This window comes from Mirounga angustirostris, unplaced genomic scaffold (genome assembly GCF_029215605.1).
Source record: "Mirounga angustirostris isolate CCGP_5_RB_7025 unplaced genomic scaffold, mMirAng1.0.hap1 SCAF_6, whole genome shotgun sequence".
NCBI lineage: Eukaryota > Metazoa > Chordata > Mammalia > Carnivora > Phocidae > Mirounga > Mirounga angustirostris.
In genome coordinates, this window is record NW_026991714.1 from 111,389,442 (window position 1) to 111,407,323 (window position 17,882).

The window sequence follows — 17,882 nt, forward strand, 5'->3', positions numbered from 1 at the left end:
TTCCTTATCTGCAAAGGGGGGATAATAGTATCTACCTCAGGGTCTCAGGGTCATACTCCGGATCAAATGCTTAGATATCTAAAAGTACTTCGTTCTTAGCACCTAAAAAGTACTTAATGTTAGCTGTGTTGCTGTTATTGTTCATTTTTCACATGTTGGTCTCCATTACACTATGAATTCTTTTTTTTTAAAGATTTTATTTATGGGGCACCTGGGTGGCTCAGTCATTAAGCATCTGCCTTCGGCTCAGGTCATGATCCCAGGGTCCTGGGATCAAGCCCTGCGTCGGGCTCCCTGCTTCTCCCTCTCCCACTATCCCTGCTTGTGTTCCCTCTCTCGCTGTGTCTTTCTCTGTCAAATAAATAAATCTTTAAAAAATAATAAATAAAGATTTTATTTATTTATTTGAGATAGAAACAGAGAGAGCATGAATGGGGTGAGGGGCAGAGGAAGAGGGACAAGCAGACTTCCCACTGAGCATGGAGCCCCACGTGGGGCTCAATTCCAGGATCCTAAGAGCATGACCTGAGCTGAAGTGAGACCCTTAACCGACTGAGCCACCCAGGCACCCCTACACTATGAATTCTTAGAAGAGCAAAATGGGTTTTTGTTCGTTTTGTTTGTGTATAGGTTAATAGCTGGCATTTTTAAGAAGAGTTTTCCCTTTAATTTCCCCTTAACAAAAACTATTCATTATTCAGTCTTCATAGTTGATTTAATGCTTGCTAATTTTTTAAATATTTCAGAATGAAGATTTATTAAATGAAATAAAACAACTTAAAGAGGAAATAAAGAAAAAAGATGAAAAAATTCAACTATTAGAACATCAGCTTGTAAGTATTATAGTATAGTACATAAAGTAGAGGCTTTTCAAACTACACAATATATGTGTTTGTTTTTTATAGAAGTCTGGCCAGAACTGAAATTTGACTTTATTTTTGGCTCTCGAAGTTGCATTCTTGTATTATATTTAGATTATATGCACTCTGAAAGTATGTGATTTACTTCAATCTAAATATTAAGAAAGTTTTGTCTAAATATTAAGTATTCAAAGTGTAAAGAAAGTCTTCATCAATCCATTTTCAGTGGCCTTTATTTGGAGGTTCTGAAATTCACCAACTTATCGTTCATGTTATTTGATGAAGGGTAAATGTCTTTCTTCATATATGTTAAAGAAATGAACTGGTGAGTTGAGAGCAGTATTTTTTTTCTTTCTGAGAGCAGAAATTAAACTGGATTTTATGGTTAAGTTTCTGTAAGACTGTCAGAGTGAACAGTAGTCAAGAAAATGTTTCTTTCCATGGATGATATTGAGTGATCCCTCAGAGTCATGTTTGGATCTTTGTAATTTTATAATTGTTACAATTGCAAATGTTAGTCTCATATAAAACAATATGTACACTGTCTTGAATGTAATTATAATTCAGTTCATAAAATCTAGAAGGCCAGGATAACAACATAATGGCATAAAAATGACAACAGGCCAGGGAAAATCTTTGTTGGAAGTCAAAAGCATATTTTGGTATAGCAAAGCTTTTAGTAATATAAAATATTAATATCACTTATAATATAAAGGATATAATATACTGAACTCTGAGCCACTGAGGTCAGATCACAGAGACCCAATTCATGAATAAATAATAAGGCCAGTTAGATGTTATGTTTTAAGAGTATGAAGAAAACTTAAAAATCTGAAAAATGAATGAATGAATATTGCAAATTGAGGGCCTACCAAATATAAAACTAAAAAGGAAAATAATAAGACCTAATGTTTGTATTAAAAAACTAAAGATAAAAACCTAGCCAGTTTGCAGGGAGAAGAAAAACAGCATTAGGATATTAAGTAAGCTTCAGATTTTGGAAAAATATATTACAGAGCACAAGTAGTGCACTTCAGAAAAAGGTTATGCCCTCATATTTTATATCTAAACAAATTTTTATTCATATACCAAGGTAAATTTTCAGACCTTCCATCCAGTTATCTTTGTAAAATTGCATTTTTTAAAAATAATGCATTCCAAATACTTGAGGGAGAGATTTAAAAATAACTCAAGAATTAGGAGGTAAAGGGGGCACCTGGGTGACTCAGTCAGTTAAGCGTCTGCCTTTGGCTCAGATCATGAACTCAGGGTCCTGGGATCAAGCCCCGCATAGGGCTCCCTGCTCAAGAGGAAGTCTGCTTCTCCCTCTCCCTCTGCCCTTCCCTCTAGCTCATGCTTCTCTCTCTCTCTCTCTCTCTCTCTCAAATAAATAAAATGTTTAGAAAAAAGATTAAAATGAATGAAGAGTGAAATGAAAACCATTTTGGGGGCGCCTGGGTGGCCCAGTCGGTTAAGCGTCTGCTTTTGGCTCAGGTCATGACGATCCCAGGACCCTGCTTGGTGAGGAGCCTGCTTCTCCTTCTGCTTGCTGCTCCCCCTGCTTGTGTGCGTGCTCGCTCTCTCTCTCTTCTTCTCTGTCAAATAAATAAAATCTTAAAAAAAAAAAAAAGGAAAGAAGACCATTTTTAGGTAGGCTAGATGAGAGAAACTTAATGGGAGAAAATTTATTGCATCTTATGTAATTATATATCATTTGAATGTTGGACTTTTTGAATTTATACATTTTTATTTTCTTGAAATTGAAAGTTTTTAGTTTTTAAAATTTTAAATTACTATTAAATTCTTGAAAATGTTTACATTAAGTAAAATACAGGTTTGAGGAAGGAAATGAGTATCCTGAAGAAGTCATACTGAAGTTTTAATCTTCTGCAAATGGATATTAAAATTATTTTTAAAATTATTTTGATATACTTATAAATTATAAAATGTTTATGAAATGCTTTAAGATAACTATTAGGTTAGAATAATGTATCTTGCAAAAGATAAAATTTAAAAAAGACATAGAAAATAGAAAAATACCAAGGATATCTAAAAACAGCAGAACTAAGGTGACAGAAATTAGATCAAATGTAATAAATATAGCAGTAAATGAAAATGGTCTTATCTCCCTTAGTTTCATTGAGGATTTAATGCAAAATCCATTAATTTTCTTTGTATATAAGAGAAATTTAGATCAAGTAAAATGGTACAATAATGCTGAACATAAAAGGTTGGGTGAGACAGAATGAAATTATTCTCATCAAAAAAGCTGGGGTTGCAATAGAAAAATAAATTTAAGACAGAAAAAATTATGAAAAGAAGTCACTATATATTGATACATGATTAATAAGGGATGAAAAGGTAAAGCTTTTTATGCTGAGAAGTTTTAAAAGTGTTCTGTTAGTCTTAATATGTTTCTTTAAAAAATAAGAACAGCTTATAGCTGAAATACTACCATCTTAACCAACTAATAGTAAATCCTTAATGTCTTCTAATATGCAGTCCATCTTCTGATTTCCCTAGTTTCAAAAATATCCTGTGCCTTTGTACATTACATCTAGTTACATCTCTTAAATCTCTTTTCATGTAGAACCATTCTTTTTTGTTGCTGCTATACTGACTTATTGAAGAGACTGGCCCAATTGTCCTGAACAATATCTTATCTTGCAAATAACTTTTAGAAAGATCTTAGAAATATCTAAGAGAATCCTAAAGAAAGAAAACAGAAGAAAAGTGAAAACATTACTTTTCAGCAAAAGATGCTTTGAAGTTCTCTATATTTGCTATGTTCATTTTTTTTGTTTTTTTTTTAAATTATGTTCAGTTAGCCACTATATAGTACATCATTAGTTTTTGATGTAGTGTTCAGTGACTCATCAGTTACGTATAACACCCAGTGCTCATCACAGCACATGCCCTCCTTAATACCCATCACCCTGTTACCCCTGCCCCCACCCATCTCCCCTCTGAAACCTTCAGTTTGTTTCTGGAGTCCAGAGTCTCTCATGGGTCATCTCCCTCTCTGATTTCTCCCCTTTCAGATTTCCTTCCCTTCCCCTATGGTCCTCCGTGCTATTGCTTATGTTCCACATATAAATGAAACCATATGATAATTGTCTTTCTCTGCTTGACTTACTTCACTTAGCATAATTTCCTCCAGTTCCATCCATGTCTATGCAAATGGTGGGTATTCATCGTTTCTGATGGCTGAATAGTATTCCATTGTATATATATACACCACATCTTCTTTATCCATTCATCTGTTGAAGGGCATCTCAGCTCCTTCCACAGTTTGGCTGTTGTGGACATTGCTCCTATGTTATGTTGCTATATTAAACCTAGAAATCATATTTATTTTGGAAGAGCTCATCACCTATCTTCAGTTTAGTAATGGAACTCTAGGAAAGTCACTTGTTCAAATCAAAATAACTTAAAAAGATATGGATAGGGGACTTTGTTTGCCTTCAGTATTAATTAGCTGAATGACATTGGCAGGTTCACCACTCTCCAGTGCTTTTCTTATCAAAAATGTGAAGGTTTTGGAAGCTGGGAAGATGGCGGAGCAAGAGGACCCTAAACTCAGCTCATCCTACAGATACAACTAGAAAACACTCCTATCAGTGTAAATAACCCAGAAAATGACCTGAAGATAGGCAGAACAAACTCCATAACTAAAGGTAGAGAGGAAGCCACATTGAAGAGGGTAGGAAGAGTGGAGATGTGGCTGGGAATGAAACAGACTGCAGCCATCTGCAGAGGGGAGGGAGCCCCAGGAACAGAGATGGAGAGAAACAGACTATCATACTGGGACACCTGCGTGGGGAAGATGAATCCCCATAACATTTGGCTTTGAAAGCAAGAGGGGCTGAATTTCATGAGTTCTTAAAACAGGGGGACATAAAGCCTAGAATTTTAAAAATCAGTGAGCTTGGATCTGAGAGAGTCTGAAGGATGAGAGGAAGTTGAATCCCTGCCCTTAAAGAGACAGCATGAAAACCCACGGAGATACAGTATAGAAGCAGCAGTTTGAAAAACACCTGGGACATACATAAGGGAGAGCAGTTTACTTATTTTAGAGCATGTCCCAGAGGGGCAGGGATTGCTGAGGGATTTCTACAGGAACAAAGGAGACAGCAGGCACCATCTGCCTCCTCCACCCCCCAGCATAAACACATGGCCACCTGTGTGAACTAGCCAAGTACTGACATTCACTACTTAACTTGGTAACACCAAGTCCTGCCCAACCCCTCGTGCTTTGGGGGATCTGCCCTTCTGAGTCATATTTGCCTCAGTCCACAATACTGCAGATCCCCTCCCCCAGAAGACCTGTACAAACCTTGCCAACACTGTCACCTGACCCAGGCATTTTGCAAGGCTGGGTTGGCAGCAGACCCATTGGCAGCAGGCCCTGTGGAAGCCCAAGGTGTTAAAATTGTGCACCCCAGCCAGGGACCAAACAATGCCCACACAGGCAAAGAGAACTTCTGCAAACAACTGGACTAAAAGAAAAAGTGACCAGGACACAATAGCAGGACACACACAACACACATAGGAGAACCCTCACCCTTGAAATGCTTGGGGAACAGGGGACACTGCACTGCAGGGTACTGTAGGACCTCTTCTTCATACAGGCTCTACTTTTCAAGAGCAGAAGACATAGCTGACTTTCCTGACATGAAGAAACAGATTCAGAAAGTTAGACAAAATGAGGAGACAGAGAAATATGTCCCAAATGAAAGAACAGGACTGAACCACAGTAAGAGATTTCTAAGGGAAACAGAAGTAATATGCCTGATAAAGAATTTAAAGTAATGATGATAAAGACACTCACCGGATTTGAGTAAAGAGTGGAAGACATCAGTGAGATCCTTAACAAAGAGATGAAAAAGAACCAATCAGAGATAAAGAACACAACAAATGAAATTAAAAATACAACTAGATGGAATAAATAGCAGGCTAGAGGAAGTAGAAGAATAAATTAGTGGCCTGGAAGACAGAGTAATGGAAGGTAATCAAGCTGAGCAGGTGAGAGAAAAAAAATTATGCAAAATGAGAATGAACTTAGGGAACTCAGACTCCCATCAAGCATAATATTATAGGGATCCTAGAAGAAGAGAGAGTAAAGGAGGCAGAAAATTTACTTGAAGAAGTAATAGCTGAAAAGTTCCCTAATCTGGGGAAGGAAACAGACATCCAGATCCAGGAAGTATGGAGATCCCTGAACAAAATTAACCCAAGGAGGTCCACATCAAGACACAGTAATTAAAATGGCAAAAAGTAGTAATAAAGAGAAAATTTTAAAAGCAGCAAGAGAAAAAAAGAGACCCCCTAAGGCTATCTGCAGATTTTTCAGCAGAAACTTCAGGCCAGAAGGGAGTGGCATGATATATTCAAAGTTCTGAAAGGAAAAATCTGCAGCCAAGAATACTCTCTCCAGCAAGACTGTTGTTCAGAATAGAAAGTAAGATGATGAATTTTTCAGAAAAGCAAAAGCTAAAAGAGTTATTGACCATTAAACCAGCCCTACAAGAAATGTTATAGGGGACTCTCTGAGTGGAAAGGACAGACTATAAGTAAGAGTAAGAAAAGTAGGACACATAAAAGTAGTAAAAATAAGTATATCTGTAAAAATCAGTCAAGGGATTCACAAAATTAAAGGATGTAAAATATAACACCATGTACCTAAAATGTGGAGAGGAGAAGAGTAAAGAAAGGGTTAAAACTTAAGTGACCATTAACTTAATATAGACTGCTATATGCAGATGTTACATACAAACATAATGGTAGCCACATATCGAAACCCAGTAAGAGATACGCAAAAAATAAAGAGAAAGGAATCTAAGTATATCACTAAAGAAAGCCAGCAAACTGTGAAAGAGAGCAAGAAAAGAAAAGATCAGAGAAGAATATAAAACAACCACAAAACAAGTAACAAAATGGCAATAAGTTCATATCTATCAGTACTTACTTTGAATGTAAATGGACTAAAGGCAATCAAAAGACTTAGGGTGACAGAATGGACAACAAAAACAAGACCCATTTATATGCTGCTATGAGACACATTTCAGACCAAAAGAAACCTGCAGATTGAAAGTGAGGGGATGGAGAAACATTTATCATGCAAATGGATGTGAAAAGAAAGTCGGGGTAGCAGTACTTATATCAGACAAAATAGACTTTAAAACAAAGACTGTAACAAGAGATAAAGAAGGACACTATATTCATTGAGGGAACAATCCAACAAGAAGATATAACAGTAGTAAATATTTATGCACCCAACATGGGAGCACCCAAATACATAAAACAGTTAATAACAAACATAAAGGAACTAATTGATAGTAATACAGTAATAGCATGGGGCTTGAATGACACACTGGGACAGATGGATTTAACAGATATAATCAGAACATTTTGGGATGAGGGGGGTAAGTTGGTTGCAGGGTAGGGGACCTCGTTTCATCTGGTCCCTTGAATTTAGCTTGATATCTATCAAACCATTCCGAACACATGCGAATTCAACGTGAGATGTAAGAAGATTTATCTGGATCTCTACAAGCAAAAATATGACTACTTTTTGCAAGGGAAGAGGTACGGAACCTTGAATCTTCGGGGAAAATATCAGAAGATAAATGGAGGGGGGAGAGAACCTCCATAAGCCGGCCACCGGAAAGTGATATAACACCGGTGCAAAAAATCAGGACCCTTGGAAATCTGCTCTAGTGAAAGACACCCCTTTCTGAAAAGGGCAGGGGATGAATAGGGCAGAATTCTAGGTGGATGATTGTGGTCTCAGGATTCTAGGAGACTCAGAACAGGGGAGACTGGTTATGGTCAGTGAGTCCAGAAGGGTCTCTCAGCTCCGGTCAGCATAAACCGAGAGTCAAGGTAGGGAGACCACTCTCTGCCTGACCACCCTGAAAAGGACTAGAAGGTGTGGGATGTTTAACATCCTAGGGGAGATATAAAACAGTTTGCACCCACAACAGCACAACAGCTCTCAGGGTGGTGTGACCCCCGAAGGGACACTGGGGCAGCACCCAGCATGACCTGGGAGCTACGAAAGAGGGTGCACGTGAAAGCACACGGTCACTAGCAATGCAAAGTCACAAAGTGCAGAGACACTCGCAGGTCCCCGTAACTCCACTGGGAGAGCTGCAGTGGGCATGAATGGTGTGAGCTGGATATCTATCAAACCACTCTGAACACACACAAATTCAGCCTGAGATGTAAGAAGATTTATCTGGATCTCTACAAGCAAAAAAATGACTACTTTTTGCTCTGGGCCACAGATTCCCACATAGCCATATATGCTCTGACCCTCTAAAGAGAAGTGGAAAGACACCAGGGAACAAAAGCCACACAGCTGACCAGTTCACATTAAGCCCATCCCCCTGACAAGGGGTGGGGGGGCATCCCTACCCAGGCAAAGACGCCCGAGAAGCTGAGCAGCAGACCCTTCTCCCAGAAGACAGACTGGAAGAACAGGTGAATGATAAGCTTAATTTCCCACAGGACTGTAAAACTCCAGCAACAGGGGAAAATAATATAGGGAGCTCCACGTGTTCCCTCACAACTCGTTTATACTTCAGGCTAAAATTTTACATTTCTTCTTTTGTTTCTTTTCTTTTCTTTTCTTTTTTTTTTTTTACCCTGTTCTTGTTTCAAATAGATTCTTCCCAACTTATGTTTTTAAGTTGCTTTTTAACTTTTATGTTTTTCACATCTATGTTTTGTAGATTTATGCCCCATACTAGCCTGTTTTTCACTCTATTCAATTTTATCTTGATATATATACACATACATATCAAGAATATATATATATATAATATTCTGATTTCTTTGCAATTTGGGGATATAGTGTCTTTTAACACAGAGACCAAAAATCAATCAGGAACAGGCAGATCACTCTGCTTTGTCCACCCTGAGAGATTATAATCTCTCTCCCCCCCCGCCGTTTTGTTTTGTTTTGGATCATCTTGGCTTTGGTTGCATATCTCTGGTAGCTTTCGACCACTTTGGGGTTTTTCTGGGGTGCATTTTGCTTGAGATATTTTGGACTCTGTTCATTCGCTCAACCATCCCTCGACAGAATGACTAGGAGGAGGAACTCCCAACAAAGAAAAGAACCAGAGACAATTGTCCTCTGTCAGAGAACTAATGGATATGGATATAAACAAGAGGTCAGAGATAGAATTCAGGATAGCAATCATGAAGTCAATAGCTAGGCTGGAAAAAAATATTAGTGACAGTATAGAATCTCTAAGGGCAAAAATGAGATCTAATCAGGCCGAACTTAAAAATGGTATGAATGAGATGCAGTCTAAACTGGTACTCTAACATTCTGGGTAAACGAGGCAGAAGATCGAATCAGTGATCCAGAAGATAAGCTGATAGAAAGGAAGGAAGCTGAGGAAAATAGGGATAGGCAGCTATCCCTAGCCCATGAAATAGACTTAGAGAGATCAGTGATGCCATGAAATGTTCCAGTGTCAGAATTATTGGGATCCCTGAGGGGGTAGAGAGAGAGGACTAGGAGGTATATTTGAGCAAGTCATAGCTGAGAACTGCCCTAATCTGGAGAAGGAAACAAGCATTCCTGTGCAAGAGGCAGAGAGGACCCCCCCAAAATCAATAAAAATAGATCAACACCCCAACATATAATAGTGAAGCTTGCAAATCTTAGAGCCAAGGAAGCTAACCTTAGAGCAGCTAGGGTTAAGAGATTTCTTATGTACGGAGGGAGGAACATCAGAATAACATCAGACCTATCCACAGAGACCTGGCAAGCCAGAAAGGGCTGGCAAGACATATTCATGCAGGCAGAACACTTTATCCAGCAATGCTGTCATTCAGAACGGACAGAGATATAAAGAGCTTTCAGGACAGGCAGAAACTGAAAGAATATGTGACCACCAAGCCAGCCCTGCAAGAAATATTAAGGGGGGTTCTATAAAAGAAGAAAGATGCCAAAAGTAATATAGACCAGAAATTAACAGAGACAATCTATAGAAACAGGGACTTTACAGGCAATACAATGGCACTAAATTCATATCTTTCAATAGTTACTCTCAATGTGAACAGGCTGAATGTTCCCATCAAAAAAAACAGGGTTTCAGGTTGGATAAAAAAGCAGGACCCATCCATATGCTGTCTACAAGAGACTTGTTTTGAACCTAAAGACCCCTCCAGACTGAAAGTGAGGGGATGGAGAACCATTTACCACACCAGTGGACCTCAAAAGAAAGCTGGGGTAGCAATCCTCATAACAAATTAGATTTTAAACCAAAGACTGTAAGTAAGATATGTAGAGGGACACTATATCATACTTAAAGGGTCTTTCCAACAAGAAAATCTAGCAATTGTAAATATCTATGCCCCCAACATGGGAGCAGCCAATTACATAAACCAACCAGTAACCAAAATAAAAAATCATATTGATAATAATACATTGATAGCAGGAGACTTCAATACTCCACTCCCAGCAACGGACAGATCATCTAATCAGAAGATCAACAAAGAAACAAGAGCTCTGAATGACACATTAGACCAGATGGACTTCGTAGATATAGACAGAACATTCCATCTTAAAACAACAGAATACTCATTCTTCTTGAGTGCACAGGGAACTTTCTCCAGAATAGATCACATGCTGGTAACAAATCAGGTCTCAACTGATACCATAAGATTTGAGATCATTCCCTGCATATTTTCAGGCCACAATGCTTTGAAACTGGAACTCAACCACAATCAAAAATTTGGAAGGAATGCAAACACTTGGAGGTTAAAGAGCATCCTGCTAAAGAATGAATGGGTCAACCAGGAAATTAAAAAGGAACTTAAACAATTCATGCAAACCAATGAAAATGAAAACATTGGTTTAAAACCTGTGGGATACTGCAAAGACGGTCCTTAGAGGGAAGTACAGAGCCATCCAAGCCTCTCTCAAAAAATTAGAAAAATCCCAAATGCACAAGCTAACCTTAACACCTAAAGGACTTGGAGAAAGAACAGCAAATAAAGCCTAAACCAAGCAGGACAAGAGAAATAATGAAGATTAGAGCAGAAATCAATGAAACAGAAACCAGAAGAACAGTAGAACAGATCAACGAAACTAGAAGCTGGTTCTTTAAAAGAATAAGATCGATAAACCTCTGGCCAGACTTAACCAAAAAAAAAAAAAAGAGAGAGAGAGAGAGAGAGAAAGGACCCAAATTAATAAAATCATGAATGAAAGGGGAGAAATCATGACTAATACCAAGGAAATAGAGACAATTATTAGAACTTATTACCAGCAGCTGTATGCCAACAAACTAGGCAATCTGGAAGAAATGGATGCATTCCTGGATACTTCTAAACTACCAAGACTGAGACAGGGAGAAAATAGACAATCTGAACAGACCAATAACCAGCAAGGAAATTGAGACAGTAATCAAAACCTCCCAAAAAACGAGTTCAGGGCCAGATGGCTTCCCAGGTGAATTCTACCAAACATTTAAAGAAGAAGAAGTCATACCTATTCTATTGAAGCTGTTCCAAAAAATAGAAAAGGAAGGAAAACTTCCAAACTCATTCTATGAGGTCAGCGTTACCCTGATCCCAAAGACCCCATCAAAAAGGAGAATTACAGACCAATATCCCTCATGAACATGCATGCCAAAATACTCAACAAGATCCTAGCCAATAGGCTCCAATAGTACATTAAAAGGATTATTCACCACAACCAGGTGGGATTTATTCCTGGGATGCAAGACTGGTTCAACATTTGCAAGTCAATCAGTGTGATAGATCACATTAACAAAAGAGAAAAGAACCATATGATCCTCTCAATTGATGCAGAAAAAGCATGTAACAAAATATAGCATCCTTTCCTGATTAAAACTTTTCAGAATATAGGGATAGAGGGAACATACCTCAATATCATAAAAGCCATCTATGAAAAGCCCACAGCAAATATCATTCTGAGTGGGGAATAACTGAGAGCTTTTCCCTTAAGGTCAGAAACACGACAGGGATGCCCGCTTTCACCACTTTTGTTCAACATAGTACTAGAAGTCTTAGCCTCAGCAATCAGACAACAAAAAGAAATAAAAAGCATCCAAATTGGCAAAGAAGAAGTCAAACTCTCTTCACAGATGACATGATACTTTATGTGGAAAACCCAAAAGACTCCACCCCCAAATTACTAGAACTCATACAGCAATTCAGCAATGTGGCAGGACACAAAATCAATGCACAGAAATCAGTTGCATTTCTATATACGAACAATGTGGCTGAATAAAGAGAAATTAAGGAATCCATTTACAATAGCACCAAAAACCGTAACATACCTAGGAATAACCTAACTAAAGAGATAAAGGATCTATACTTTAGAAACCACAGAACACTTGTGAAAGAAACTGAGGAAGACACAAAGAGATAGAAAAACATTCCATGCTCATGGATTGGAAGAATAAACATTGTGAAAAGGTCTGTGCTGCCTAGAGCAATCTACACTTTCAGTGCAGTCCCTATAAAAATACCATCGACAATTTTTCACAGAGCTGGAGCAAACAATCCTAAAATTTGTATGGAATCAGATTCTGGATCGCCAGGGGATTGTTGAAAAAGAAAACCAAAGCTGTAGTCATCACAATGCCTGACTTCAAGCTATATTATAAAGCTGTGATCGTCAAGACAGCATGGTATTGGCACAAAAACAGACACACAGATCAGTGGAACAGAATAGAGACCCCAGAAATGGACCCTCAACTCTATGGCCAACTAATCTTCAACAAATCAGGAAAGAATATCCAATGGAAAAAAAGACAGTCTCTTCAACAAATATTGTTGGGAAAATTGGACAGCCGCATGCAGAAGAATGAAACTGGACCATTATCTTACACCATATACAAAGATAAACTCAAAATGGATGAAAGACCTCAGTGTGAGACAGGAATCCATCAAAATCCTAGAAGAGAACATAGGCAGTAACCTCTTCAACATTGGCCAAAGTGACTTCTTTCAAGACACATCTCTAAAGGCAAGGGAAACAAAAGGAAAAATGAACTATTGGGACTTCATCAAGATAAAAAGCTTTTGCACAGCAAAGGAAACAGTCAACAAAACTAAGAGGCAACCTATGGAATGAGAGAATATATTTGCAAATGACATTACAGATAAAGGGCTGGTATCCAAGATCTATTAAGAACTTTTCATACCCAAAAAACAACAATCCAGTCAAAAAATGGGCAGAAGACATGAACAGACACTTCTCCAAAGAAGACATACAAATGGCTAACAGACACATGAAAAAATGTTCAACATCACTAGCCATCAGGGAAATACAAATCAAAACCACAGTGAAATGCCACCTTACACCAGTTAGAATGGCAAAGATTAACAAGACAGGAAACAAGTGTTAGTGAGGATGTGGAGAAAGGGGTTACACTGTTGTTGGGAATGCAAGCTGGTATAGCCACTCTGGAAAACAGTATGGAGGTTCCTCAAGACGTTAAAAATAGAGCTACCCTATGACCCAGCAATTGCACTACTAGGTATTTACCCCAAAACACAGATGTAGTGAAAAGAAGGGGCACATGCACCTCAGTGTTCATAGCAGCAATGTACACAATAGCCAAACTGTGGAAGGAGCTGAGATGTCCTTCAACAGATGAATGGATAAAGAAGATATGGTTCATATATACAATGTAATGTTACTCAGCCATCAGAAAGGTTGAATACCCACCATCTGCATCAATATGGATGGAACTGGAGGGGATTATACTAAGTGAAATAAGTCAATCAGAGCAAGGCAGTTATCATATGGTTTCACTCATATGTGGAACATAAGGAATAGCACAGAGGACCATAGGGAAAGGGAAGGAAAATGAATGGGAAGAAATCAGATAGGGAGATAAACCATGAAAGACTCTGGACTCTGGGAAACAAACAGGGTTACAGGGGGCGGGGGGAATGGGGTAACCAGGTGGTGGGTATTAAGGAGGGCATGTGTGGTGATGAGCATTGGGTGTTATACGCAACTAGTGAATCGTTGAACACTACATCAAAAATTGATGTACTGTATGTTGGCTAATTGAACATAATAATAAGAAAAATACTCGGAACATTCCAAGTGCACATGGTACATTCTCCAGAATATATCACATATTAAACCACAAAACCAGTCTCAACAAATTCAAAAAGATCAAAGTCATACCATACATCTTTTCTGACTACAGCACTATGAAACTAGAAATAAACCACAAGAAAAAAATCTGGAAAGAGCACAGATTCCAGATTTAACTAACTAACTACTATTAAACAATGAATGGGTCAACCAAGAAATCAAAGAAGAAATAAAAAATTATATGGAGAGAAATGAAAATTGCTACCTTAAGCAAGAAATATTTCAAATAAACAACCTAACCTTACACCCAAAGGAGCTAGAAAAAGAACAAACAAAACCCTAACCAGCATAATGAAATAATAGACTAGAGCAGAAATAAATGATACAGAAACTTAAACAATAGAACAGATCAATGGAATCAGGAGCTGATTCTCTGAAAAGTTCAGCAAAATTGATAAACATCTAATCTAGACTCATTAAGAAAAAAAAAAGAGGACTCAAAATCAGAAATGAAAGAGGAGAAATAACACCCAAGAGCACAGAAATACAAATGATTGTAAGAGAATATTTTGAAAAATTATATGCCAACAAACAGTACAACCTAGAGGAAATGGATAAATTCCTAGAAATGTCACCTTGCAAAACTGAAGCAGGAAGAAATAGAAAATTTGAAAAGAGCAGTTACTCGGAATGGAATTAAATCAGTAATCAAAAAACTACCAACAAACAAAATCAGGTAAAGACATCACAAAAAGAACTTTAGGGCAGTATCTTTGATGAATATAGTTGCAAAATCCCTCAACAAAATATTAGCAAACTGAATCCAACAATACATTTAAACAATCATTTGCCATGATCAAGTGGGATTTATTGCTGGGATGCAAGGATGGTTCAAGATTTGCCAGTCAGTCAATGTGATACATCACCTCAATAAGAGAAAAGATATGATCATTTCAAGAGATGGCAGAAAAAGCATTTGATAAATTATAACATTGTTCAAGATAAAAATTCTCAACAAAGTAGGTTAGACAGAACATATCTCAACATAATAAGGGTCACATATGAAAAACCCATGGCTAACATACTCAATGGGGAAAGACTGAGAGCTTTTCCTCTAAGGGCAGAAGCAAGAAAGGATGTCCACTCTCACCACTTTTATTCAACATAGTACTGGAAGTCCTAGCCACAGCAGTTAGGCAACAAAAAGAAATAAAAGTCCTCCATATTGGTAAGGAAGAAGAAAAATGTTCACTCTTTGCAGATAACATGATACTCCATATAGAAAACACAAAGACTCCATCAAAAAACTTACTAGAATTAATAAATGAATTCAGTAAACTTGTACGATACAGAATCAACATACAGAAATCTGTTGTATTTCTACGTACTAATAACGAAGTAGCAGAAATTAATGGGATTAATAAAACAATCCCATTTGCCATTGCACCAAAAATAATAAGATACCTAGGAATAAACTTAACCGAAGAGGTGAAAGACCTGTACTCTGAAAAGTATAAAATATTGATGAAAGAAATTGAATATGACAGAAAGAAATTGAAAAATATTCCAGGAACACCTGGGTGGCTCAATCGGTTAAGCAAGCAGCTGCCTTTGGTCCGGGTCATGATCGCAGGGTCCTGGGATCAAGTCCCACATCGGGCTCCTTGCTCAGCAGGGAGCCTGCTTCTCCCTCTCTCTTCCTCTGCTTGTGCTCTCTCTGCCAAATAAATAAAATCTTAAAAAAAAGAAAAAAAAAGAAAAATATTCCATACTCATGGATTGGAAGAACAAATATTGTTAAATTGTACTACCCAAAGCAATCTACAGATTTAATACTGTTGCTATCAAAATACCAACAGCATTTTTCACAGAACTAGAAGAAGGAATCCTAAAATTTGTATGGAACCACAAAAGACCCCAAATAGCCAAAACAATCTTGAAAAACAAAACTGGAGGTATTTTAGATGTCAGGTTATATTACAAAGCTGTAGTAATCAAAACAGAATGCCTCTGGCATAAAAGTAGACACATAGGTCAGTGGAACAGAATAGAAAGCCCAGAAATAAACCAATTATGTGGTCAATTACTCTACAAAGGAAGCAGGAATATGCAATGGGAAAGATCATCTCTTTATCAAATCGTGTTGGGAGAACTGAACAACTACATGCAAAAGAAGGAAACTGGACAATTTTCTTACACTATACACAAAAATAAACTCAAAATTGATTAAAGACCAGGGTGCCTGGGTGGCTTAGTCGGTTTAGTGTCTGCCTTCAGTTCAGGGCATGATCTCAGCATCCTGGGTTGAGCCCCATGTCAGGCTCCCTGCTCAATAGGGGCTCTGCTTCTCTCTTTCCCTCTACCCCTCCCCCCACTCATTTTCTGTCTCTCTCTCTCTCTCAAATAAATAAATGAAATCTTTTAAAAATGGATTAAAACCTAAATATGAGATCTAAAACCATAAAAATCCTAGAAGAGAGCACAGGCAGTAATTTCTTTGACATTGGTCATAGCAATATTCTTCTGAGGCAAGGGAAACAAAAGCAACAATAAACTATTGGGACTTAATCAAAATAAAAAGCTTCTGCACAGCAAAGGAAACAACCAACAAAAGTAAATGACAACCTACTGAATGGGAGAAGATATTTGCTCATGACCTATTCAAGAAAGGGTCAGTATCCAAAATATGTAAAGAACTTACACAATTCAATACCAAAAAGACAATCCAGTTTAAAAATGTGCAGAAGACATGAACAGGCATTCCTCCAAAGAAGACCTACAGATGGCCAACAGACACATGAAATGATATCATTTATCATCAGGGATAATCAAAACCATAGTGAGATATCACCTCCCACCTGTCAAAATGGCTAAAGTAACTCAAGAAACAACAAGTGTTGGCGAGGATGTAGAGAAAAAGGAACCCTTGTACACTGTTGTTGGGAATGCAAACTGGTGCAGCCACTGTGAAAGACAATATGGAAGTTCCTGAAAAAGTTACAAATAGAATTACTCTATGATCCAGTAATCGCACTACTGGGTATTTACCCAAAGAATACAAAAACACTATTTAAGGGGCGCCTGGGTGGCTCAGTCGTTAAGTGTCTGCCTTCAGCTTGGGTCATGATCCCAGGGTCCTGGGATTGAGCCCCGCATCAGGCTCCTGCTTGGGAAGCCTGCTCCTCCCTCTCCCACTCCCCCTGCTGTGTTCCCTCTCTCGCTGTATCTCTCTCTGTCAAATAAATAAATAAAATCTTTTAAAAAATTAAAAAAAAAAACCCACTATTTGAAGGGATAAACACACCCCTGTGTTTATTTTAACATTATTTACAATAGCCAGACTATAGAAGCAACCCAAGTGTCCATCAATAGATGAATGGATAAAGAAGATATATATATGAGAGTGTGTGTGTGGATGGGTATGTAATACATATATGTGTAATATATATGTATATGTATATACACACATATATATGTATTCCATTACACACATGCTTATATATATGTATATGTATTGGAATATTATTCAGCCATAAAAAAAGAATGAAATCTTGCCATTTGCAACAACATGGATAGAGGCAGAGTATAATGCTAAATGAAATAAGCCAGTTAGAATAAGACAAATGCCATAGGATGTCATTCATGTGTGGAATTTAAGAAACAAAACAACCAAATAATGGTGGGGGAGGTGAGAAACAAACTCTTAACTATAGAGAACTAACAGATGGTTACTAAAGGGGAAGTGGGTAGGGAGGTGGGTGAAATACGTGAAGGGGATTAGGACTGTGCTTGTCTTGATGAACACAGTAATGTATGTAATTGGTGGATCACTGGGTTATACATCTCAAACTAATCTATCACTGTATGTTAATTACACTGGAATTTAAGGAAAAAGAAGGAAAAAATGTGAAGGATTT

At 37.8% G+C, this 17,882-nt stretch overlaps 1 protein-coding gene across 11 annotated transcripts in view; it reads left to right on the forward strand.

The window, feature by feature from the left end:
* Positions 1-17,882, forward strand: part of CCSER2 (coiled-coil serine rich protein 2) — a 189,848-nt gene that overhangs the window by 136,991 nt on the left and 34,975 nt on the right. For all 11 annotated transcript variants that reach the window (XM_054508247.2, XM_064594904.1, XM_045878232.3 and 8 more), the window contains one exon: positions 747-833. In XM_054508247.2, the coding sequence (XP_054364222.1) occupies positions 747-833 (87 nt within the window). Of the gene's footprint in view, positions 1-746; positions 834-17,882 lie in introns of those variants that run through there.